The sequence below is a fragment of the Martes martes genome (assembly GCF_963455335.1).
Source record: "Martes martes genome assembly, chromosome: 12".
NCBI classification, from domain to species: domain Eukaryota; kingdom Metazoa; phylum Chordata; class Mammalia; order Carnivora; family Mustelidae; genus Martes; species Martes martes.
In genome coordinates, this window is record NC_137900.1 from 75,996,569 (window position 1) to 76,023,156 (window position 26,588).

The window sequence follows — 26,588 nt, forward strand, 5'->3', positions numbered from 1 at the left end:
CCTGGGTGGCTTAGTTGGTTAGCCAACTGCCTTCAGCTCAGGTCATGATCCTGGGGTCCTGGGATCAAGTCCTGCATCAGGCTCCCAGCTCCATGGGGAGTCTGCTTCTCCCTCTGACCTTCTCCCCTCTCATGCTCTCTCTCACTGTCTCTCTCTCAAATAAATACAATCTTAAAAAAAAAAAAAGATATACACATGAACAATTACCAAAAATGATACTTAGGAAATTGGTTTCCATTCTAAATAGAAGAGACAAAGTAGCACTGAGCAGATTTCACCTGTCAGCATTTGATGACTATGCCCCAAAAGCAGTCAAAGCAGGGTTCCTAAAAGATTCTATTTGCCAACAGCAGCAATGCACAGCAGTAACACCTTACGTTAGTCCTCGTGCTATTTCAATTACAAATGAACTTGCAGGCTGCATTTCCTTACCTGACCCAGCACATGATTCTGAAAGAGCCAGCTGGTATAGGCCACTTCCAAAGAATCTCCAACGTCTACAGCAGGGCCTTCTGCTACAATGAGGTCCTGGGAGAGCACTGCATCTAGGGAGGGGGTGCTGTTGCACTTGGCAATGCACACCTGCGAGATGAAATCACAGCAGCATTTACTTAGTTCAAGCTCAGTAAATATTCCCTCCATTGTCGCTAATGCTCTTTTCCAAACATTGGCATCCACTAACAAAACTGATTACATGTTTAGAAGTAAGCCATTCCAAAGTCAACAATCTTGCCAGGAATCAAAGTGCCTAAGAGTAAGGCTTTGGAGTCAGACTGTCTGGGTATAGATCTGGGCACTGCCACTTATTAACTTGGGGCCTCGGCTAAATAACTTAACTTCTGTGAACCTTATTTCATACAGGCTATTTTGTAAAATGGAGATTAAAAACTCTGCATATTTACTAGGGTAGTTATGAAGATTGAGCTAATACAAAAGGAGTCCTTGGCACAGTGCCTGGCAAATAAGAGTAAGTACACAACAACCATTAGTTAGCATGACTATAAGGATTTTACCTTTTATTGTTTGGGAACCCATGAAAGAAAGGAGAACTTCTAGAACAATTTCAGAAGTCATTTCTAAAGACAATGAACTAGAAAAAAAGGCCCTTTATAAAACCATGCTACATTCCCAGAGTTGCATGTTTACCACCTACAGACTTAGTCATATCCTCTTAGCACAAATCTTAGACAAAAGAGTCAAACACATCTTCGTGAAGTCTTACTTTACCGTCAATTTTTTAACATGGTCTATATTACAAATTTGCTACTCATTTTCTTAAAAGAAAGGTTTCATTAGTGTAATCAAATAAATGCTACCTAAAAAAATGACAAGTCACTTTTTACCAAGCAAATAAGATTAAAAAAAAAAAAAAAGATAATTCTAAATGTTGGAAAAGGTATAGTGAGAAAAAAGATATGAACGTGAAATAGTATTATCTCTCTGAAAAGCAGTATGCCAAACTGTCTACGGAACCAAGAAATATTTGGACTCTTTGACCCAACCTTCCACTTCTAGAAATTTAGCCCAAGGAAATGATCAGAGGGGGAAAAAAGGACACAGAATTATACACAACAATACTTGCTATTGTATCATTTATTTCAGACAGAAAGCAATCTAAATGTGTAAAAGCAAGGGAAAAGTTAAATAAATAAGTAACATTTATACTCAGATTAATTTTTCATATTGTTAAAATATATAGCAAGATATTGAATTCTTAAAGGGGTATGCCTACTTACGTACACTACATATAGAAAAAAGGAAACATATTAATAATGGTTACCTCGAGCAGTGAGATTTCAAGTGATTTTTGTAAAAAATGCTTTTCTAAAGCATCTACAAGGATCGTTTAACTTTATAAAAATTCTTTTAAAACACTATTTTTAAAAGATAGCTTTATTTATTCCTTAAAATAATTTATGAAGTGCAAAGTGTTTTAAAGTCTGTTTAAGCCTTTTTTCTCTTAAAGTCTCATTTTCAAGCAATTTCAGTAAGTATTCTTATTATTTCCTTGAAATATAATTAGCTCAAGTGACAAATTTAGTGGGCTTTTAATGCTTGTCTCTAACAAAACATAGCAGGTTGTGAATTTTCCATACAGTTTCCTAAAATCAAGGGAAATCCAGGCCTTTCACAGGAAGAATAAGATGGTATTACCTGTTTATTGAACTCCACAGCAGCCTTTTCGGACTCAAACATGATGGACCAGTTTTGTCTCTGGTCATCATAAAAGGTGCTATAGTTATTGGGCCGAACCTGGGGAAAGGAGAAATGTTGGGATAACTCAATGACAGGCAGTTATCTGTCTGCTTAATCTGACTGCTTAAACTCACAGAGAAGGGCCCTGACTCAGGAGGACCCAGAGAGATACAGGGAATTTCCTCCTTCCCTCCCACCCTCCAACAACCATCCTTTGGTTCATTTCCCAGAATGCTGCCAAGAGACCTTTTTGAGAGGCTCTGTTAAGATATCCACTCCGATGTCTAGAGCCAGAAGCAGTAGATTTAATTCCCACCAGGTACACACAGAACAATCTTTCCTATAAACCCATCCCAAAGGAGCTGATGATTCCAACGTGGGAAGTCTTACCATTAGCTCAAAGTTCAGATGAATCCTGGCAACAGTAACTGACTGTTGTTGACTGATATAAAGAAGAATCTTATACTGTACTTGATAAAGGTGGGCCGAAAAAAAAAAAAAAAAGAAAACTAAAGTTAAAAGGAAATAGAAAATCAGCAGTAAGATAATGTCAGGGGTTACGCTTCCAAGAGGCATAAAACTCAAAACTCACTTGATCTCTTAAAGCTTAGGTTTTAAATTCTATCTTCTCACTATCCATTTTCACCTCCTCTCATCTTGGCCTTACTTACTCTTTTACTGTAATCAGCGATTATTTTGTTGGTGTTTTCACTGGTATGAGGGTGACAAGAGATCTACAAACGGCCAACACATACATGAAAAGATGCTCAACATCATTAGTCATAAGGTACATGAAAACCACAAAAAAGTGGTTTCCCAGAACTCTGCAAATGTCCCACAGGCAAAAACCAATCTTGGGCTTAGAGCTCCTGTAGTTTTTGCCCGTGTCTCCTTTGACCAGTAGCTTCGTTCATTGGGCCATATCTGCCTCTTAGTCCCCTCCTAGGCATCATATCAGTGAAAGAACGAAGGGAAGGAAATAGCTCAATGGCTTTTCCCTCTGAAATTTTAGTTCATCTACTCCTCTCCAGTGAGTTTAAAAATATAATTTTTGCAATTTATCTTTTTTATAATTGTTGCAGTGGGAACTGCTGCCTGCCACAACCTACTACCTCCTACTGGTGGTGAAGGGTGGTGAAGTCCCGATACCAGATTTTTAAAATCCAAATGGCAACTCCTAATGAATTAATATATCCAGATAAGAATCACGGGTGGCTACTATACGACAAAATCAGGGACAACTAGACATTATTTACCTCTGGATAGGAGAATGAAAGATTTAAGGGACATGGCAACCAATTACAATGTATAGACCTTATTAGACTATAAAAAAAAAAAAAGGAGACAATCAGGTAAATCTGAACACTAGCTGGCAGTGAATGAGATAAAAAAAATTATTGTGGGGTTTTTTTAGGTGATAATTACATACTAGTTATGTTAGGAAAAAACTAAAGTATTTACATCTAAAATTATATGCTGGAGATACAGTCAAAATAATCTGAGCAGAAGAAGGAAGACAGGCTAGAATTTAGATGAAGTAAGATTAATAACTCTTACAGCCCAGGAATGGGTTTCTGGGAGTTCATTATTCGAGTCCCACAAATTTTTTTTTTTAAAGATTTTATTTATTTACTTGACAGAGAGAGATCACAAGTAGGCAGAGAAGCAGGCCGAGAAAGAGGAGTAAGCAGGCTCCCTGCTGAGCAGAGAGCACGATGCGGGGCTTGATCCCGGGACCCTGAGATCATGACCTGAGCCAAAGGCAGAGGCTTTAACCCACTGAGCCACCCGGGCGCCCCTCAAGTCCCACAATTTTTATATGTTTCCAAATTTCCACAGTTAACTTTTTTGTTTGTTTGTTTTTAATACACAAGAGTGTTGTCCATTACATTAGTTACCCTGAACAGGTCATCTTATCCATGTCTCAGAGTGTCTTAGGAGCATGGCTCTTAGCTCACTGAACCTTTGAAATGCCAGAATTTCTTATGCTTCTCTCAACAATGTTTAAAACATTCTGGAGCAGGGGTACCTGGGTGGCTCAGTCGTTAAGCAACTGCCTACGGCTCAGGTCATAATCCCAGGTTCTGGGATCGAGTCCCGCATTGGGCTCTCCACTCAGCAGGGAGTCTGCTTCTTCCTCCCTCTCTCTCTTTCTCTCTCATGAATAAATAAATTAAATATTCAAAACAAAAACAAAAACACATTCTGGAGCAGAATTTGAAGCTAGGTACAAGCCACATAAGGAAATCAAGCATTGGGGCTTCTAGCCACATTTCTTTCTGACCCAAACCAACAGTATGCTGTGTGATCCACTGCCCACCTCACTGTCAAACTTTCAAAGGCTAAACACGGTCATTGATTCAGCCATAAAGATAGAATACTCTAAGTACAACACTAAGTGTTTTTCATTACCTAACAAAGGGATGTCCTTGGTAAATGGTTTACTCTACAACTCCCCAAACTCTTTAGTATCATATCACAAAGGTCAAACTTAAAAGATTTTGCATGGTTGAATTTGTTTTAATGCACAGTAGTAAGCAAGATGTGATTATAAATGTTACTTATGTACCTCATATTAAAAATTCACAATCAACACGAACAATCATTCTAAACCTCTGACACAAGAGACATTGGACAAGTCCAAGTAAAAACTAGCTCGTCAGTATGATCTGGGACACATGAACGTACAGAGACACGGGGGGCATTCTCACCTCTCTGGCCGCGTGATTCCCCAGGACTGCAGCACCAAACTTGCCCTGCTTTACATACTGACCGTTTGTGCTACAGAACCAAGAAAAATAATAAGTATTAATACTTCCTTAAACTAAGTAGAACCAGCTTTGTCTTCTGCCACATAGAAGTGGGGAATCTAGTCATTCAGCCTCAAGAAAAGGACAGAGGTGTTTATACCAGAGGTGAACAGTTTATAATTTAAAGCTCTTATACTTCTTTACTCTCTAAATATCTATTCATAACATCTCAGTGGAGTGAGCACTTAAGAAAGCAGGCGTCGAGGGTACAAGCACTTCCTAGAGAGAGTATACAAGACAATGGCCCTTCAAAGTTTTATGTGCAGAATTCTCTAACTGAAATGTTAAAAAGCATAAAAGCATGACTGATCCTCTGCCTATGGAAGGACTGTGCAGCCTAACTGTGTAGCTCCTTTGGCCACCAACAGAGACTTATTGAGAAAAGATAGGAGCTTAACCCCGCATCCCATACCCAACTTCAGAAAGCATTCCTTCTCAGCTACTTACTATCGATACGCATGAACTGCTGCTGCAACCAATACGGTGGAGGTGCCTGCCGGAGGGGGGGCTGCTTTTGCTGGCGCCAGATTTCCTGGAGATGAAGAAGAAAACAAAGATGTCATTCATGTCTTTCTTAAAATGGATTTTTCACCACTGAAGCAGCTTCAGAATTCTTCTTTACATCTTACAGTTAAGTGGGACAATGTTTTCATGGCCATTATCCTTATATGACCCACAGAACAGCCCTATGACCTCATCTGGGGATGATGACACGGAGGCTCTATGCACCCGAGTGCGATGACACATGATAGCAGCAACCCTAGGACTAGAATCCAACTCTGGTTCCACTCCAAACAAGTCTCGGGCTGGACGAGAGGCCCTGCCCAGAAAGCAAAGTCATATTCCATCTATGTTCTTTTCTTATTCCAATATTTGGCCAGCTCTAATATAAATAAAATTACTTCCCCTTCCCTTATTTCGGGCTAGAAAATTAATGATGATATTCAGATCATATCCATAACTTTACTTTTCCAGTAATTCGGGGGAAGACTAATGTTTTAAAACCGGGTATTTAGAGAAAACTGCGTATTTATATTCACCGCATAATGTGTTGGTGGAAGAGTAGTGAGAACAACGGCACAGACAAGGAAACCAAGAGGAATCTGAAACCAGTCAATCAGGAACTCCCTGCTCAGCACTACTTAGGTCATCTGCATGACAGACCCCTGCTATCCCCTGAAGGAAAGTAATCTTGCAATAACCATCTTGCTTTTTTGTCTACTGTAACTTCCTTGTTCTTGCTCCCTTCTGACTATAAAAGTCATTTTGTTCAACTCTCAGAGCTCCTTTCTATCTGCTAGATGGGATGCTGCCCAATTCATGAGTCACTGAATAAAGCTAGTAAGATCTTTAAAATTTACACGGTTGAATTTTGTTTTTTAACAATACTGACACATCTTTTTTCTGATTATGGACTACATGCACTCTATAATATGCAAAACTTAGCAAATGCAGAAATGGATAAAGAAAATAAAAATGACTTGTAGTCTCACCTGTAAGGACCTATTTTATATTTTTATATTTTAGCCAGAGGCTTCCACTGAGGTTAAACAATAACCTTGTTGTTTAACCCTTAAACTGTCCCTGCTCCCCTTCCCCCAGGGGACTTACTTAAAAACAAGTCCCGGAAACCAGCCTCAGGTAACAAAGCAGGGATACAAGGATGGGTCAGGCCAGGCGGAGACATCCGATCAGTGGGGGGGTTGCTTACTGTCTCCCTAGCTACCAAGGAGTATGGACCCCGCCCTTTGGGAGCCTCTTGGGCTCCAATCCTAACCAAGGTGAAACTGTAATTCAATTGGTCACCTAGCAACACTGTGCAAGTTTTCTCTGTGTGTTACAATTTCATTGGCCACCTGTGCGTGGCCAGGCCCAACTGCATGGCCTTCACCCTTAAAAGCTAGTCCGTAAAGGAGAGCGGGGTCGCCCTCTCTGTAAGAGGTGCGGCCCTCACCGGCCAGTTTGATTCTTGATGCTTGGGGCGAAATAAAGCTTTGCTTGACCTTTGCTTTTTATCAGTCTTGCTCCTTTAATCACTTCGGGCATAACATCACCAATTAAAAATAAATGTTAATAATTTGATGTATTTATTCCTGGTCCTTTTTCAATACTTCACAGCTTTTTTCTTATATTTTTTAAACAAAATTTATGATATAATTTGACAACCTCCTTTTCTTATTTAGTACTAGTAGTTCTTTTAAAACAGTCTCCAAGACAAAATAAAATAACCCTAAAAATGCTTTTTGGTGGTTACATAGAATACTATATTATTACTTGGCCAGAATTTATCCAATGTCCTATTATTTGACATTTCTTTGGACTGTTTCCAATTTTTCTCTATTATAAGCAATGCTGTGGTGAACTTCCTAAAAACACATTTTTGTATGTAGCTCTAATTACTTTCTTGAAATAAACTCTTAAAACTGGAATTATGGGGTGAAGGAATGTAAAACATTTTAAGGTATTGTCAGATCCTGCCCAAATGCCCTTGAGAAATGTCACACCTGTTTATAGCCTCACAGGCAGGGTGAATATGCCAGCTCTGCATGCCTGCCTACAACAGGAGACTAACTTTTTAAATTTTTACCAAAAAAAGAGGGGCAGTAGAGAAAAGGGAAATGCCATGTCACTGTTGTTTTCATTTGCATTTATTGATTAGAGTGAAGCAGAGATTTAACATTTTCTAAAGATTTGTACTGGTCCTTTTGTTTCGATTTGTTTTGTTTTGATGAATTACCCACTTATGTTGTTTGGTTACTCTCCCAGTCTGGTCTTCATGTTTTCCTTATTATTTTATAAAAACCAACAACATAGTTGTCAATTCAACCTGTACTGCCCAGTTGTATGTCACATGACAATAAAACTTTTCTTCTGATAAGCTAGCTTAAGGGAAAAAAGTAACTAAGGCCAGAGGCTGGTTATCAGGACAGGTGTGAAACACTAAGGAAAAAATACTGTCTCCCCAGGGTCAGCGTAGCATCCTCCTTCAAGTTAGTTCTGCTTCTCCCAGTATGCTCTCGTCTGCTATCTGATACCCTGGAAACGGAGTTTGCTAGAAGGGTAATCATGGATTTGCTAGAAGGGTAAGTCAGATGCCCACAATCATGGGATCTTCTCATTGGCTTAGTTGTCTTTCCTCTCCGAAATCAGTATTGCAAATTCTGAATTCCCCACCGACAATGACTTCTTTTAATATGTATTTACAAATCTATCTGTCTTTCTTTCTTTGAGTAAAGTTTTCTTGAATTACAGTTCTTCTTGTCTGTTCTTTTCCCCTTCATTTTTTTTTTCCTGGTATGTGTGCATGTGTGCACACACCCTTCCCCCCCCCCACACACACACTCCATGTGTTGAATCTTCTTTGCCATCCTTAATATTTGTCACGCTTCCTTTTGGAACATTTTTATCTCTCAAATTTTTTATTTTTTAACAATTTCCTCCTGTTAACCTTCTATTTCTCTTCAGGTATAATATGCTGTTTTTATTCATTCTTATGTTCCTTCTTGTTTAGCCTTCATTTCTAAAATTTTTCTTATATCTCTAATTCTTTCCTGAGTCTTGTCACTTCTGAGATTTTTCTAACTTCATTTATGTTCTCATTTCATGTCTTATATTGTTTTCCTAATGTTAACAGGTGGTTGTAGTTTTTGATCTATTCAGTAAGAAACATTCTCACAGAATAGAGCTCTCACTGTAAGGATATTATTCTGTTTTTGCTCTCTCTGTTCTTGTAACTTGACATGGAGTTGGATTCTGGTAAGTTCCTACTGCTCATTTTAATGTAAAATTTGCTTTTCTCAACTTTTAGAAGGAGGGAGGGTTCAAGGTGGCTTTCTTAACTTCATAGAGCTCCCTCTTCTGTTGCTTTCGAATAGAGCTCAAAAATATGGTGGCTTCCCCCTGAGACTTCTTGATTCTATTTCTATCCCTATCTTTATATGTATCTTTTCTCCTTCACTTCTGTTATATCCCCATCCTCCTCAATTTTAATCCCATTCCCAGCTGGTTATTCTCAGTGTGGGGACCTGTCTTAGAAGGTCACCCTGGGGGATGAGTTTCAAAAGTTCATAGGAGCGGGGTGCCTATGGCTCAACTGGTACAGCATGTGACTCTTCATTTCAGGGTCATGAGTTCAAGCCCCACCTTGGGCACAGAGCCTACTTTTAAAAAAAAAATAAGTTCAAAGGAGGAAGACTGCTCCAGTTCTTTCAGTCCCCATTATTAACCCCCTGTACCTACCTACAATTAGAGTGGGTAAAACACTTTCTGATTTCAGCTTCACCTGCCAAATTTTCCGTGAACATGTGGTGGCTGTTTGGGGTTCTTCCATGCTCAGATTTAGATATCCCATTGATACCCTGTTTTCTCTCATGCAAATGCTGATACCACACAAGCCTTGGAGCTGTTAGTGGTTTGTCCAGACCTGTTTGTATTTTGGGATATTCATGAAGATACCTTTTCAACTGGATTTATTGTAAATATTATCCATAGGCTTGTCTTTTACATCTGCTCTATTTTTATATTGAGATCTGAAGAGATTCAAGACTTATGCTGCAGCCACTTTCCCCACAAAGACTTCTTACACAAATATCCCTTGAACAGAGATCTCCTATCTTGCTACTTTATTTTTTCTTTGTAAATGCCTACATAAGACTGTATCAGTAATTTTTAAGTTGAAATGCCTCTGTAATTCCCCTTTAAAAATATAATTAACTCACAGTTGTTGCTTTCCGATTAAAACAAAGTCAAGTTACCTCATTGGCTGGGGACTGAGGTTGTTTACTTTTATCCATATCCATTAACTCAACCACTTTAAACTGAGTCAGAAACACACTGCTGCTGAAGAGCTGTGCCAGAGGAAATGTAAAGGCAGAGCCTACTAGAAATCTAGCCCGGTCATGGCTTAGAGACCAGGACCAGCAATCTATATAGCAAAGCTGCCAAAAGTGACAGGTAAGATTTAGAGCAGGGGTCAGTAAACATTTTCTGTACAGGGATAAAGAGTAAATATTTTAGGCTTATGGGCCATATGATATCTGTTCCAACTCTTCAACTCTCAATAATCTAACATCATCCTCAGTGCCTGCATTGTGCCCAACATGTAGAAGGAACTCAATACTTTGATCTTCATTCAACAATTTAATGTCCCTTACCATCTGTTCTGCTCAGGACTATTTCTATCAGTCCCCCACTCCTCTTCAGGTTCTTACACAAAGACTGCAAAGTGTAGAGGCAAGAGCTGTGGGGTGAGTCAGGTCAGGGTTCAAATTTCAACTATGTCACTTACTGCTGTATGACCTTGATCAAGTCCCTAAACCTCTCCCAGCCTCTAAAGTGGTGGTAGTCTTACCCATTTCACAGCACACCTCTGAGAAAACTAAATAAGGCAATCTATGTAAAGCACCTGAGACCAGACCGAAAGCAGGCATTTTAGAAATATTAGTTGCCCCTTTCGTTCCTTTCATTCAACAGATGTTCATTCAATGTGTCTCCATCATGATGAAAGGTACAGGGGATACAGCACTAAGCATCACTGTCCAGTTGGGAAAAAGTCACTGTCAGCATACATCTAACCTATCCCACCAACACATTGGACAGTGCCTCAGGCAGCGTTAAAGAGTGCTGTTCGCCTGGGGCAAAAGAGTTTGTTTGCCTGAGATCTTCCTCCCCCAGCTTCCAACAAAGGGTATACTATTTAGGTGCTGGAATTTGGGATATCAGAGCTTAGAGAGGAATGCACCACTAGCACTAAACTTGGCCAGACAGCTTAAGAATGGACAACCTGGCATGTCACTTTTGGAAGCCTGCTTATTCTTCCAGCCAACCTGTTAAGGACCAATCCTAACCTCTTCACTTACCTGTTGCTGCTGCTCCTGGACCTTTTTTAGGCTGCTTTGGGGCTGTGTATTGGAAGAATTCATTCCCATGGCCAGCAGATGCCTGATCCAGTCCAAAAAGAGAGGCCAATCTGGCACTGTTAGTAGAAAATGAAAATGACATTTCATTTGACATATCTCAAACCTGGAATCATTATAAAAGCTGCTCACCTCCAACCTTGAACAAACACCTCCTTGACTGCACATCCCACCATACTGGAAAGTGTCTTTGAAATCAAGATTATATTTCTGGAGATGCCTGGGTGGCCTAATCAGTTAAGCATTTGCCTTTGGCTCAGGTCATGGTTCCAGGGTCCTAAGACCTAGCTGCATCAGGCTCCTTGCTCAGCAGGGAGCCTGCTTCTCCCTCTGCCTGCCACGTTCCCCTGCTTGTTCTCTCTCTCTGCCAAATAAATAAATAAAATCTTAAAAAAAAAAAAAAAAGATTGTATTTCTGATCTAAACAGGATCAGCTGACCTTCCCCGTCCACAGGACTTTGGTCAAGGCATTTATTTTGGACCTCAGTTTCTGTGGATGTAAACTGAGGAGATTGGTAAATTGAGCAGACGCTCTCTGTGGTCTCTTTAAACTGTAATTTCTTGCCTTTAGCAAGTCATAGTTTCCTACCTTTTACTCATTTATTACACTGAAATAGAACTGTACTTCAAATTTACTCCATCAAACATGGTCCTATCATTTCATCTAACAGTCAGAACGATTCTTTCCCATCCCCTACAATGCATCTCCTGCCCCAACCATCCCAAAGAAACTGCTCTTGTTAAGGTCACCAACAACCTCTTTGTTACTAAACACAGTTTATCAGTCCTTATCTTATTTGGCCTTCATCCCACCTTTTTACACTATCAACTAATTTGTTTTTCTTCAAACAAACTCTTCCCTTGACTTCTGTGGGGATATTTGCAGGGGTGGGAGGGATTGGCCCAAGACATCAATAAATGCTAATGGGATCCCTCTCCTGTTGTCTTCCCATGTCCATGTCTCTGGCTCCTTGTTTAACTCCCAGGCCTCTTCTTCCTTTGCACAACCTTTTATTTTCATTTTTTTAAGATTTATTTATTTGAGAGAAAGGAAAGAAGGGAGGAACTTTAAGCAGACTCCCTGCTGAGAATGGAGCTTGCTCTCATGACCCCTGAGATCACAATCTGAGGATGTGAGCTGAAACCAAGAGCTGGACGTTCAACCAACTAAGCCACCCAGATGCCTCTTGCCCAACCTTTTAAATGCCCATGCTCCCAGATCTCACTCTCCCTCTCCCTTGGGAATCTAACTCATTTATGTTGGTATCAACTGCTATCCAAATGCTGATAATGTTCAAATCTGTATCCCCAACCCAGAATGTGCTCCTGAGTGTCAGAAAATACAGATATCGCACCAGCCACACAAATGCAACATGTCCACTAGAACTCCTATCTTTCAATTCCCACTGTCCCAGCAAAACCTGCTCTCACTCTTGTGTTCTTTTCTCTTGGTGAAAATACTTTTTGTATCAGAGTCCCCAAGACCTCCACCAGGTTCAGTGATTCAGCAGGACTCAACGGACTCAGCATATAATCATACTCATGACTAAGATGTATTACAACAACAAAAAAATAACACCGCAAAACCAGCAAAGGGAAAAGGCACATGGAGGCAAAGTCCAGAGTAAATGGGGAGCATCCAAGAGTCCTTTTCCAGTAGTGTGATCCTGGACACATTTAATTCCTCCAGCAAAGAGTTGTAACAAGATAAAGTATGATCTCCCAAGGAAGCTCATTAGAGTCTCAGTGCCCCAGGTTTTTTATCAGGGGTTGGTCACACAGAAATCCTCTAGCATGAACCAAAACTCTACACCCCCAGAAAGAAGATTCAGTTCAATATAAACCTATTGTTTGTACAGTTTAGGCACAGTGAGCCACACACCATTTACAGAAAGCTTTGCATCAGTGTGCGGAACTGTTTACCAGTCAAGTTCCCATACGCCAGCCCAGTGCGAACCTTGTAAACAGGACTTTCTAAAGATGATGCTGTCAAGTCTCCTGTGTTAACTCTTTTCCACAAACATACACAACCAAAACTGAAATCTGGGCATCACCCTGGTGCTTTCTCCCCACCCTGGTGCTCATGAACAATCCCTGAATCCACTTGATTTTACTTGCTCAATACTTCTTGAACCCATCCATTTCTTCCCATCCTCACTGCCACTTCCGTAGTTCAGGTCACCATCATCTCTCTCTAACTAGAATTATTCTGACAACCTCCTGATTTATCTCCTTGTCCCGGTCTTGCCTGCTTCTTAACCATTCTCCACACTGCATCCACAGTGATCTTTCTAAAAACCAAACTTGATCAAGTCTCCTTCCTCCTTAAAACTCTCAATAACACCTCAGTATCACCAAGATAAAAATCCAAACTCCACAAGACAGCTTTACAAAGTCCTTCAAGACCTTACCTCTCCATACTTCCCCAGCTTCCTAACTGGCCATTTCTCAACTCCAACTGTTGTACGCAGAACTTTTAGTTTCTCAAATAAGGCAAGATCTTTCTAATCTCCAACCTTTGGGTATCCTGTTCCCTCTGCCTGAAACATCCTTCCTGCTCCTTCTCTCCCCTGGAAGTTGCCTCTCATCTCAAAGTCTAGGTTAGATGATCTTCTTAAGGCCTCCCACTGGAGTTTACATCATTCACTCTAGAAATATGTACTGACACTGTGCTAAATGCTGAGTATATACTGATGAGCAAAGCTGAGTTCTATTTTCAAGGAACTTACATACTCTAACAAAGATATTAAATATTACACAATAAATAATTGCAAACTGTAACACAAGATATATAATAAGTAGCTGTTGTATGGAATTATACTCCATATAGATTAATAAAAGTTATTCGATCACTTATTATGTAACATGATAATTGACTTATAATCATCACTTGACTATATTGTGCCTAGTGTCTGGTATATAACAAGCTCAATAAATGAACTCAAAGTCTAGTCTAGCTCTGAGCTCCTCTTCTTCAAAGGCATCTTTGGTTTAGGTAATGTAAATATTAAGGGGTGCCTGTATGGCTCAGTCAGTAAAGCACTGCAACTCTTGATCTCGGGGTTGTGGGTTCAAACCCCATGATGGGCACAGAGATTACTTAAAAAAAAAAAACAAAAAACACCTTTAAAAACACATTGAAACTTCACAACTTTTGGAGGCCTGTTCCCCCCCCAATAATTTTAATGTATAATAATACATACTAACATTTTGCAAAATAAGTTGAATATGATTTGAAACTATTACCCTCTTTTCTCAAGGTAGTGTATTATAAATTTCCTTTAAGTTTCCTGTACATGGGGTCAACAATGCCTTCCCTAAAGGACTAAGAGGTTAAGTGAGATTGCAAGTGTAGAGAGCAGTGCTATCCTAAATAAGACTGAACAAATGGTAATAAAATTAAGAGGAAACCAAGATCTCTCCTTTAACTGAGGACTGGGCAGATTCCCTAAAAGAATAAGATTCTGACACTTGGGTGCCTCAGTTGGTTAAGCATCTGCCTTCGGTTCAGGTCATGATCCCAGGGCCCTGGGATCAAGTCCCATACCAGGTTCCCTGCTTGGCAGGGAGTCTGCTTCTCCCTCTAACCCTCCCTCCTGCTCATGATATCTCTCTCTCTCTCAGATAAATAAATAAAATATTTTTTTAAAAATAAGAAGGGGCGCCTGGGTGGCTCAGTGGGTTAAGCCTCTGCCTTCGGCTCAGGTCATGATCTCAGGGTCCTGGGATCAAGCCCCGCATCGGGCTCTCTGCTCAGCAAGGAGCCTGCTTCCCCCGCTCTCTCTCTGCCTGCCTCTCTGCCTACTTGTGATCTCCCGCTCTGTCAAATAAATAAAAATCTTTAAAAAAAAATTTAAAAATTAAAAAAATTAAAAAAATAAGATGATTCTGGGAGAGTTGGGTAATGCCTTTAACACAGTGAAAAATTTACAAAACTTATAACCTAACTTAGTTAAGATATAATAGTTTATGCAAAGATAATTGATAAGGAAAGAATGTCCTTGTTAGTTTCAGTATGGATATGGGTCTTGGATTTGCTGTTTTCATTTTGCTGCTATGTTTTTTTTTTTAAGGGAAAAATCAAAATGTCATATGTAAACTATGTTTCCATAGATGCTCTAAAGGCTAGCCAGTTGATGACTGCAAAACCAATCCAAAGGTCAGGTCAATCCAATTATCTTTCAGATCCTTTCTCTTTCTTTTTTTTTTCCTCTTAAGATTTATTTATTTATTTTTGAGAGAGAGAGAGAGAGAGAGAGAGAGAGCACGCATGTGGGTGTGCATGAAAAGGGAGCGGGCAAACGGAGAAGGTGAAGCAGGTTCCCACTGAGCAGGGAGTCTGAGGTGGGACTCAATACCTGAGCCGAAGGCAGATGCTTAGCTGACTGAATCACCCAGGTGCCCTCCAAGATATTTTCTATTAATATTTTTAAATGAACTCTGTAGACTTAGGGGCCTAAGTTTCTTGTAAATTATTATTTTTTCCACTTCTAAAGTATTCTCAAATGTACACATTTCTCTATGTTACCAAGAATGGGCTTGCCAACTCTGGACTTGAGTCTCTATGTTTATAATTCACAGGAAAAGTCATTATGGCATTAATTCATTTAAAAAAAAATGTTAGCCAATACATTTAGTTGCCAAAGTCTTTACCTAACCTTAGCTTTATACTCCTTTTCTTTTCTCATCAAAAACGGTAACACAGGGGGCACCTGGGTGGCTCAGTCAGTTAGGCGTCTGCCTTTGGCCCAGGTCATGATCCCAGCGTCCTGGGATCACGCCCCAGGTCAGGTTTCCCGTTCAGTGGGAGGCCTGCTTCTCCCTCTCCCTCTCCCTGCCACTCCCCCTGTCTGTGCTCTCTTTCTCTCTGTCAAATAAATAATCTTAAAAAAAAAGGTAAAACATAGAAGTTATACTATATTCATGTATTTTTAAAAAACAAGCATTCTTTCTGCTGTTAAAGTATTTCTTTTATAAACTATGGCATCAAACATCTACTTCTACAATAATAATAATGGGCACATGGCAATGAAGCAGAAATCTGCTTGCCTGATTTCAAATCCAGCCTCTTTCACTTTTTAGCTGTGTGACCCTGAACAACTTACCTCTCTGACTCTTAATTTCCCATGTACAAAATGGGTATGATAGTAAAAACTACCTAATAAACTAGTAGGGAAAAGTAAATATGATAATATGTATTTATTACTTGGCATGGTACCTGGCACAGAGTAAGTACACAATACATGTTTTATATACATATGCACATATCCTATTACCTTGAAATGTCCCTTGAACTCAGATTACTCTGTAAGGGAGAAAGCATGATCAATCAACGCACAAATTGACCTGCAACTATAAAATGCTATTAGCTGAAATGAAGTGCCATACATTTAGCAGACATTCATGTATTTTTTCACTTCAAAGTCGTGATGGTAGGAAAAGAGCATCTGGAAGGGTAAACATGGATTTGAAAAGGCCTGGAAACTTGGAACACAGATTATCAATCATCTCAACAGCCATCTCAGGCACTATTATTCCCACTTCTACCAGGCTTGAATATCCTAAATGGAATCAAAACACTTGAAAATTAATAAGCAAGTATATTTATAGCAAACTACAGTTATAAGAGGAAGTTGAAAGCAGCTGCAATACTTACTGTCATATGTTCTACTTCCTCAGGAAAAAACAAAGAAGGAATAGCTGAATCAGGGACAGTTGGTAAAACTTTCAATATCCTCAATCTTAAATTTGATTTGGTTTCTCTGGTTATTACTGGGAACAAAAATAAGTGATCTGTACAACTTTGTTTACTAAGCCTTCTATCATTCAATTAGCTGCTGTCTGTGTTTACGAGCACAGTTTTAAAGAAAGATTTTATTTATTTGAGAGAGAGAGAAAGAGAACAAGTGGAGGGAGGGGCAGAGGTAGAAGCAGGCTCCCTGGAGAGCAGGGGGCCCAACATGGAACTGGATCCCAGGACTTTGGGATCATGACCTGAGCCAAATGCAGGCGCTTAATGAACTGAGCAACCCAGGCATCCTAGGAGCACAGTTAAACACCTAGAACTAAAATATCTCATGTCCTTGATGGGCCTGCTCAGAAAAGCAGGATAGCTGAGCCACCAAGAACTATCTCGGGCCAGAAATCTAGAAAAGAACACATGACTGGTGTTATCTACTCTGTCATTTTCAGTCAGTAGCAGACTGCTTGTTGCATAAAAGTTGGGAGCTTTGGGGCACCTGGGTGGCTCAGTGAGTTAAAGCCTCTGCCTTCCGCTCAGGTCATGATCCCGGGGTCCTGGGATTGAGCCCCACATCAGGCTCTCTGCTCAGCAGGGAGCCTGCTCCCCCCACCCCCTGCCTGCCTTTCTGCCTATTTGTGGTATCTGTCTGTCAAATAAATAAATAAAATCTTAAAAAAAAAAAAAAGTTGGGAGCTTTCACATTCATTTACAGACTTCTCCCAGATATTTTCACCTAGGGAAGAACGTGAATTTACAGTATCTCTTATAGGGGCGCCTGTGTGGCAGCAAGGTATAGAACAAATGCTCGCTCTTCACCTTGGCGTATTTGCCAAGGTATATGGAAATGCTCACTCGGTATTATACGTTGTACAAAGAGAAGGCAAGCACTCTTGACTTCTTCCCTTGATAGGGTTTTTTTTTTTTTTTAAGATTTTATTTTTATTATTAGAGAGAGAGAGAAACCATGTGCACACAGGAGCTGGGGCAGAGGTGCAGAGGTAGAGGGAGAAAACAGACTTCCTCCTGAGCAGGAAGCCTAACAAAGGGCTCAATTCCAGGACCTAGAGATCAGGACATGAGCTGAAGGTAGGTGCTTAACTGACTGAGCGACCCTGGCACCCCTCTTGATAAGTTTTTAAAAACAGAAATAAAATACTAATTCTCAAGGTGGCAACAGTTTGTTTCAACCAAAGTTTTTAAAGACCATGAAAACAATTATAATCTTTCCCATTGATTGTTAAGTTTGCTCTGTAGTTTCAGCTTGCATGGCCATATTTGCAGTAACTCACCATCATACAGTGAGTTCTGCCTGTATTTGGTTCTGATTTCTCTATATCCTTACCAGCACATTACCATCTTTTTAAAAAAAAATATATTTTATTTATTTATTTGACAGAGATCACAAGTAGGCAGAGAGGCAGGCAGAGAGAGAGGGAGAAGCAGGCTCCCTGCTGAGCAGAGAGCCTGATGTGGGGCTGGATCCCAGGACCCTGGGATCATGACCTGAGCCAAAGGCAGAGGCCTTAACCCACGGAGCCACCCAGGCACCCCCATTACTGTCTTTTTGGTAACAGCCATTCTAGTGGGTGTGAGATGGCATCTCTTTGGCTTTTATTTGAATTTCCCTACTAATGATGTTGAGCATCTTCTTATGTACTTATTGGCAATTTGTACATCTTCTTTGGAGAAATATCTATTCAGATCTTTTACTCATTTTAAATTGGGTTCATCTCTTTATTGTGCACTTGAATCTATTTGTTAGCTCATTAGATTTTTTTTTTTAATAGGTGAGTTAAGCCTAAATCAAAAAGGCGACTACACGGTCAACCGCGGCAGGCTGGACTATGTGGAAATTTTAGTGAGTGTTTTGGGTGCAACCAGGTAAAAGGAGCAAAAGCATAACTTAACTCTAAAATAACTGAGCAACTAAAAGAACCCAAAGCGGAACTCAGTGGATGTAGACCATCTAAAGTGAGAGCAGGGGTGGACACGGTGATAAGGGTGAAAAAAGGACTTAAGGGTAGGTATTATACAGCCAGTCACAGTGTAAGTCAAAAGATCCTATTCAACACCAAAAGAGAAACAATGTCATTTTATGATCATTCTTGTACTGAACTCTCCAACAGAAGCAACTTGAGAACAGGCACAGTAGCTTAATCGTTTTTGTAACCTCTTAGCAGTAAGATGAGGAGTGTAGGCTGGTGTATTCATCATTCTTCTGTACATTCTTAAATCTCTTAAACATGTGTTCAAAGAAAGGGCTCTGCAAAGATCAGGATTGGCAGCTCACTTTCAAAGGAGTCACGCTGTCTACTGACACACATGAGGGAAAAGGCTAAACTGATTATGGGAAAGGACAAGACCCTGCCTCCTGAAGTCTTGCACCCCAGGCTAGTATATATAATGACTGGGGGCGGGGGATAGCGACTGCAGTCTCTTACACTGGTTTTAAGCTTTAAAGTGCAATTTCACAGCTATCATTCATTCAACAGGCACTTCTGGAGCACACACTACGTACTGTGCTGAGCGACAGATGAACAGCAAAAGCGGTCTCTGTTCCGTCAGGGTTCATAATTTAATAAATTCGGTGTTGCAAGGATAGAGGTAATCACCCTAGCCGTGGGAATAAGGAAGAGAAAGCAATGCATTCTGCCTGGGTCTGTGAGAGAAGGGAAAGCCCCAAAAGGTGACATCGGGCCGGGCCTTGAAGGATGCTGGAGCTGACCCACAAGGACCAATCCTGAAGTGTCACTGCTTTGTCCACGGGGAAGAGTCTCATATCGGCCCCAACTCACTCCTATAAAAACTCTGAGGCAGATGCTGTCATCAGTAATCACCTCCACTTCACAGAAGGAGAAACTGACCCACAAAGCAAAAGGCGAACCCCAGGGCCATACTGAGTGACAAGGGACATGCCAGGTCCAGAATCGAGGTGGACAGACACGGTCCAGATTCGAGCTTTGCCGGGATTCTGAAACCTGTAGAGCACCGGAATGTGGCAGGGGTCTGGACCCGGAAGTTGGGAAGAAGTCTGATAAGACTGTGACCCCACCAACCATTTGCCCAGTTCTCTTATTACGCCCTCTGTCCTACGTTTCCCAGTCACTCACCCGCCGCTAGGAGAGAGAAAGTCGGTGTCGTCTTCGTCTCCCGCACCGAACATCACGGTGCCTTTCGCCCAGCCGTAGGTGGGAAACGAGAGTGTTTTCGGGCCTTTCACCGCCGACGTCGTGAAATGCCGCAGCGGCGTGCTGCTTTCCGGCAGGACGAACTCTCGCACGGTGGCTCAGCGGGGAGGGGTCTAGGCTCCGGAGAAGGTGGGGGAAAGGCAAATGGGAGGTCCTCACGGGCACGCGCGCCCGTGACGTAAGGCTTCACCAGCTTGCAGAGGAGGTGAGATCCGCGGGAGCTCCGAATTCCTGCACACGGATTGGCCGACGAGGCAGGGGGCGGGTCAGGGGCGGGAATCAGCGGCCTCGGTGGCGGTCGTGGACACGTCGAGCCCGGCAGAAGTGGAGGGGGCTTCGGAAGAGTCGCGGGGTTGGTGACGGCTTAAGGTTCTAAGAGGGAGGTGCCGGTGGCGAGACTCGATCTGGAAGGTAAGCACCCACGGTCGCTCCCCCACCCCTGGCATGGGCACAGTCCTTTCTCCCTGGGGACAAGGACCCTCCACGCCACTCTTCTCCGCTCTGCGAAAGGAGAAAGGGCCCGGGACTGGCAGTCTGGAGGCTGAGCTTTCGGCCGGGCCCCTACAGTAGTGACATAGCTAGAGTGACCTTGGGGCTGGGTGCTCGGTGCCTCACTTTCCCCGTCTATAAAACGGACCTGTCGTCCTTCTCGCTTGTCCCCTGTGGCCGACCTCCCTATTTATTCAACGGGCTCTTTGTCCAGTGTTTCTCTGTGCCGGTTGGTCAGGAAGCTTTTAGACCTCAGAGGTCATCGAATTCAATCCCAGTCTTCTCATAATCCCAGAATTTGCAATACGGAAAGGAAGTAAGAAGCACTTGGAGGACTAGTCTGAGGTCATACAGAGTAAAGGGCAGACTGGGGTTGGATCCCTAGTCTCTTGATTCAGGACTTAGTAAGCTGAGGGGTGAAAAAGAACCTTATCAACTCTTAAGTACTGTGCGCCCTTACAGAGTGGTTATTGCTAGACTGTGGCATACATTTGGAGAGAATTCCCCTCCCTATGCAGGTGAGGTGCAGAAGAGCAGGGATAGTCTGGGGGTGAGTGATGGAAGAGAGAAAACTTTAGAAGCGAAAATCCCCAGTCCCTGTCTTGGTCTGGGTTTTGCTTAGTTGTTTGTTTGTTTGTTTGTTTGTTTTTTGCCACAGACCTAAGTCAACATCAGTTGTTGGGGACTTCTCCAGTTTCCACCTTCTCTGTAATCTTATATAAGTATTTCTGGTATAATTCTTCAGACCATCTCCAGGTAAGCCTGGTTTAGCCAATGTGTGGGTAAGCCTGTAATGTATCACTGTAGCATTCGTTTCCATAGCTCTCAACTGGAGTTGTTTCATGCCGAGCTTCTCTTGATCAGGTTAGGACAACAGGTGTCCCTTACCTGGGTGTTTTAGTCTGTTAGCATGAAATTGAAGTGAAATGATTGGTAGGATTCAGCTCCTAGAGAACTTCGTACTTCTTGTACTTCTTCCCTTGTTCTGCTTTTTATTACAGTTTTTGTGCTTATACTAAATTGTAAGCTCCTCAAGGACAGGGACAGTTTTATTCATCTTGATGTCACCTGTGTCACAGAGCACTATGCCTTCTTGACCATAATGGATTCTTACTCTTTTTTAGACTGAGTAATGGAATTCATCTTTATTCCCATTCCTTAATTTATGCTCTTGGGATTTTTTTTCACCTGTGAGCCAGAGAACCATGCAATGGCTCTTGCCTTCCAGAAGGATAAAAATGCTGTACTAGCTGTGAACTAGTTGAAGATAATTTTACTGTTGTTTAAAGCTCTAGGGGAGGGGGAAAAGGGGGATGGAATAGCTAGAAATAGTATATGTAGCTCTGACTTTTGTTAGTAAAGGATTCCTCTATTAAACTAAGAGACAAGGCTATTGTCTGCTTCCTGTGTCCATTTTATAGATTAAGATGGTTAAAGCAGTGAAGGCTGACAGTGTGAAAACAGTGATGGAGCTGGAATCTAAGCACTAGAACTGGAACCCTTTGCAGTAGCTCTGTTTAGAGTATGAACTTGGCTACCTCTCAGGAGAGGGAGAATGAACTGCCTAAGTGACATCACTTTTTCTAACCCCTTTCCCCAGTGCTGGTCATCGTCATTCTAACACTGAAACATCTGAATCGTGCTTTAAAAAAAAAAAAAAAAAAAAAAAAAAAAATCCTGAAAGATCACTTGAATGCTAATCCTGAATTCTTGAGTTGGGGATGTTTTTCATCCAGGGCATTTAAGTAGCCTTTTTAGACAGGCAGGCATGTAAAATCTGGATCAGCGTTTTTGGCAGTTGGGACACGGCAAATATGCATGCCCAGGTCACCACTGTGGGAACACAGCTACTAGTTCTGATCAGCAGTATGAGAAAGGGGAAGATGGTGGTGAGGCTTCCTCAGTCTTGCACGATTTGAACTGCAGGATTAGGTACATCTAAAAAGCCACTGTCAGGGCACCTTGGTGGCTCAGTGAGTGAAGCGTCTGACTTTTGATTACAGCTCAGGTCATGATCTCAAGATCATAAAATCGATCCCGCATCAGGATCCATGCTCAGAGGGCAGTCTGCTTGAGATTCCCTCCCCCTGCTCCTCTCTCCACTTGTGTGCTCTCTCCCTTGCTCTCTCGCTCGCTCTCTCAAATAAATAAATAAAACCTTTTTTTTAATGTAAAAAATTTTTCTTAAACAAATTTAATAAAAAGGCACAGTCTTCCTGAATTAGAATATTGGACCCGAAATTTAAAAATCTGAATTCCCATCCCGGCCCTTCTAACTCACTCTGAGCTTGGCCCAGGCTCCCTAAACACTTTGTAGGAGTGGTTTAAACCCAGATATCTATTAAGTACTGCTGGGGATACAGAGGTAAGGAAAACACAACCCTGATCTCAAGTTTGAATTAAGCATTTTTGTTTGTTTGTTTTGCTTAAACACACAGGTTTTAGGTGTATTTATAAAATAAATTGACCCGTCTCCCCAAAGATTAACCAGGAAGTGGCAATTTTAACAATTTCTTTCAAATTACCAGTAATTTGGGGGACACTGGATGGCTCAGTTGGTTAAGCATCTGCCTTTGGCATAGGTCATGATCGCAGGGTCCTGGGATAGAGCCCTGCATCCAGCTTCCTGCTCCGCTGGTGGGGTTGGAGGGGGGCGCTACTTCTCTGTCTCCTCTGCCTGCCACTCCCCCTTCTTGTGCACATGCACGCTTTCTTTCTCTCCCTCTGTGTAGCAAATAAATAAATAAAATATTTTTTTGAAAAAAATTACCAGAATTTTGCTGTAGAGATGATAATTTTTGTATCTAGGTACACCCATACTAATCTGTACTAATGAATGCACTGTAAATATTAAACTATAAAAATTATTAAAGTTCAAAGTTATAACCAGGTTACATGATACGTGTGATGCTAGCAATGTGAATTGAATATAGTTTTGGGGGAATTGGTATAGTGTTCTTTCTGTCTAGTCACTAAAAACAGAAGAATGTCAAACACAATTCACGAAATATCTGAAAACCTATGTGTAAGGCACTGTTCAGGGTGTTGCCAGGAATAGGAAGATGATTAAGTCATTGTTGTCCTCAAAGTGCTTATAGTTGAACAGTGGGGATAGTTGAACTATACAAATAATTGTACTAGAAGACACAGCAAAATAAGTCCCATAAGTAGAAATTAATTATTGTAGGTTTTCAAAGGAAGAAGAGATTATATCTAGTTTGGAGTGGTATGTGGGGTGAGCTAATGGGCTTTGAAGATGAGTGGAATTTCAAATGGAAATGAGGAAGTATGCTTCTCCAGGTTGAGGGGGTGGCTTTGGCAAAACCACAGAGACAGGAGAGAAGGCACAAATTTCTTACAAGACCAGAGTTGCCCTCTAATTTGATGCAATTAGGGCCAATAGTTGGCCAACTAAAAAAATAAGTTAAAACAGGGAATCATACAGATATTAGTTACACACAGACCTTAGCCATTTGATTTTCTACTTAAAGCATAAACATCTTTTTGCCAGTCTTTAAAATAAGCCTTTTTGTGGGGTGTGGGCCCCACGGATCTGTGAACTACAGCATGAGGGCCAAACCTTGTCCTAGCCTTCTGCCTGTTTGAGTAAATAGTTTTATTGGAACACAGCCATGCTCATTTGTTGACGTATTATCTATGGCTACTTTGGTGTGCAAGGTAGAGTTGAGTAGTTGTATGTATCTGTGTGACTCATCTTTATCTAGTCTTTCCAAAGCCTTCAACTTGGTTTTCATACAAACAACTGTCAGTCCACGTAGTATAGTAGCTTAATTCTTAAGCTCTGGAGCCAAATTGTTTTGCCATTTATACAGATCTTGGGCACGTTGCTCAGTTTTCTCCTTTGGAAAATAGGGACAATGATATTATCTAATTTCTAGGGTTCTTGTGAAGATTATAGGAGTCAGTTCATGTAAAGCACTTAGAACAGCATCTGGCAGGTAGCAGGTATTACCTGCTGCTGTTTTCCTCTTGTCACTTACACTTAATTGCTTTATGTAATACTTTATGAAATTATGTTCTTACATTAATAAGCACAACCGGCATAAGTTGATTTCTGAACAGACCTACCTGACACTTGATAAGGACACAACTTCACTGAGGGAGAGAAAGAAGTTTTGATCCCATAATATTAGAGACTAGGCTGGTTAGTGTGTTACCACTGAAATCAGTTAAGAGATTTCTGTGGGATCGTTTGCTAAGAGCGTAAGACAACAGAACACCTAGGGAAGTAGCGGATTAAAATTGAAAAGGAGGGGCGCCTGGGTGGCTCAGTGGGTTAAAGCCTCTGCCTTCAACTCAGGTTGTGATCTCATGGTCCTGGGATTGAGCCCCACATCAGGCTCTGCTGGCGGGGAGCCTGCTTCCCCCTCTCTCTGTGCCTGCCTCTCTGCCTACTTGTGATCTCTCTCTCTGTGCCAAAAAAAAAAAATTGAAGAGGAGACCAGGGCCGTATTTGTCGAACAGCTTGAAAGCCAAGGGGATAAGTTACTTAGCTATGTAGGAAGTGGGATTATTTATTCTAAATGACATGATTGATATGAAAAAAATCCAAGTGGTTTAGGAGTATATGACATAAAAAGTAAGTTTCCCATGTAAGTATCTGCTTCATTTTTCTTTCTTTCTTTCTTTCTTTTTTTGAAGATTTTATTTTTAAGTACTCTTCCCACCCAGCATGGGGCTCAAACTCATAGCCCCGAGACCAGGAGTCCCATCCTCCACTGACTGAGCCAGCCAGGTACACCTCCACTTCATTTTCCCAATAGTCCTTAGAATGTGGAGTTGTTGGTGAGGATTGAATGAGATAAGGCATGGTAAACACTACTTGGGAAAAGGGTATTAGTCCTTAAAAGCTGCAATCGAGTTTTTCTTTGGAGTATAGTCACAATTTTGAATTGAGAACAATAAAGGTTCTAAGTGTTTACAATGACAAGATGACTTTAACTAGTGAAGATGTCAGGTAGGTCAGTGACCAGGCATCCCCCAGGTAACTCTGCCATTTAAAGTTAGCAAGCCAGGGGGTGCCTGGGTGGCTCAGCGGTGAAGCAGTGTAGATCTTGATCTCAGGGTCATGAGTTCGAGCCCACTTAAAAAAAAAAAAGTTGGCAAGCCAGGCATGACTGGGGGAAAGGGAGGGGAGAAGACAAGGCAGGTTGATGATATGGACCCTCCCACATGCAGCTTTAGCATAATAAAGCCATTTAGAAAGTCAAAAGTATTCTGTAGTTTGCTACAAGAAATCATCAAGAGTCTGATACTTAATATATTAAATCGAGCCATTTATGCCAAAAGAAAGCTTATAGTAGGGGCTGGGAAGGAAATGCTTTTGAAGTTCCATGGCTTTGAGTGGTATTTCAGCTTTAGGTAACATCCCCAAGCAGAGGAGGGGCCCATCCTTAGGAATGCAAAGCCCTGCGGAAAAGGAAAGGGTTGAGAAGGGCCCACCCTGCCTCTTTTCCTTTACACAAAGGCCTTAGGCTTTTGTATACAACCTGCTTTTGTAGGTTGAGAACTTATGCAGTACAGCATAGTGAGATAGAAACCTGCATTACAAAAGTAAACAGGAGAAATTATTTGGAGGGAATCTATACCTTATAGAGAGCAAATCTAGCAACCGGTGAGATGTTAGAGGACCTTTTCACCCAGGTTGAGTCTTTCTCCAAACAGTAGTTGAGGTGTTAATGAGACTGTGCTGAGTAGTCACAGTTTTGAAGCAGTAGAGCACCTAGAACTTAGTCTTTTGGTTTTCAAAATCAAAGTTAAAGGCATGCTGCTAACTATGTACTTGCAGGCCCCCATTCCTCTCTCCTATCTTTTTTCCTCCCTGCCTTTTCTGATGACTTTTTATCAGCTCCCACACAACCCTGTGCATGATCTTTATCTCAGTACATCATATACTGGTTTTCATTATGTGTATGTATCCCTTCTCCAGACTGGGCTTCTTGAGGATAGGGGTTCATCAGAGTTCCATCACTCCATAAGTACACAATACATTTGAGTGAATGAATGAAGAGAGTGAGTTCCTCAGGGTCGCACAGATAATAAGTCCCAGATCTAGAACCCAGGGCTTCTGATTCCTAGCCCAGTACTTTTCCACCACACAATGCAGCCTCCATCTGAGGTATTAAACAACGTTTCTCATTTTTGTGTATATTCTTTCAGAGCATTTTCATTAAATCATCCTTTATTAATTAAAAGGAGGGCGGAGGGGCACCTGGGTGGTTCAGTC

At 41.3% G+C, this 26,588-nt stretch overlaps 2 protein-coding genes across 11 annotated transcripts in view; one reads left to right on the forward strand and one right to left on the reverse strand.

Moving 5' to 3' along the window:
- Positions 1 to 19,903, reverse strand: part of FKBP15 (FKBP prolyl isomerase family member 15) — a gene marked incomplete at its 3' end in the record, with an annotated part of 53,743 nt that extends 33,840 nt beyond the window's left edge. For 9 of the 10 annotated variants that reach the window (XM_080819343.1, XM_080819342.1, XM_080819341.1 and 6 more), the window contains exons 1-7: positions 19,775 to 19,903; positions 10,865 to 10,980; positions 5,454 to 5,538; positions 4,908 to 4,977; positions 2,587 to 2,661; positions 2,155 to 2,253; positions 433 to 582 (exon numbers count right to left, since the gene is read on the reverse strand). In XM_080819343.1, coding sequence (XP_080675469.1) covers positions 433 to 582; positions 2,155 to 2,253; positions 2,587 to 2,661; positions 4,908 to 4,977; positions 5,454 to 5,538; positions 10,865 to 10,980; positions 19,775 to 19,827 — 648 coding nt within the window. In that variant the 5' untranslated portion in view covers positions 19,828 to 19,903. Of the gene's footprint in view, positions 1 to 432; positions 583 to 2,154; positions 2,254 to 2,586; positions 2,667 to 4,907; positions 4,978 to 5,453; positions 5,539 to 10,864; positions 10,981 to 19,774 lie in introns of all 10 variants that reach the window. The other variant, XM_080819335.1, reaches the window with a different exon arrangement.
- Positions 19,904 to 20,115: 212 nt separating this feature from the next.
- Positions 20,116 to 26,588, forward strand: part of SLC31A1 (solute carrier family 31 member 1) — a 39,919-nt gene continuing 33,446 nt past the window's right edge. The window contains exons 1-2 of the mRNA XM_080820411.1: positions 20,116 to 20,263; positions 21,000 to 21,097. The gene's annotated coding sequence lies outside the window, so the exon portion shown is untranslated. The remainder of the gene's footprint in view (positions 20,264 to 20,999; positions 21,098 to 26,588) is intronic.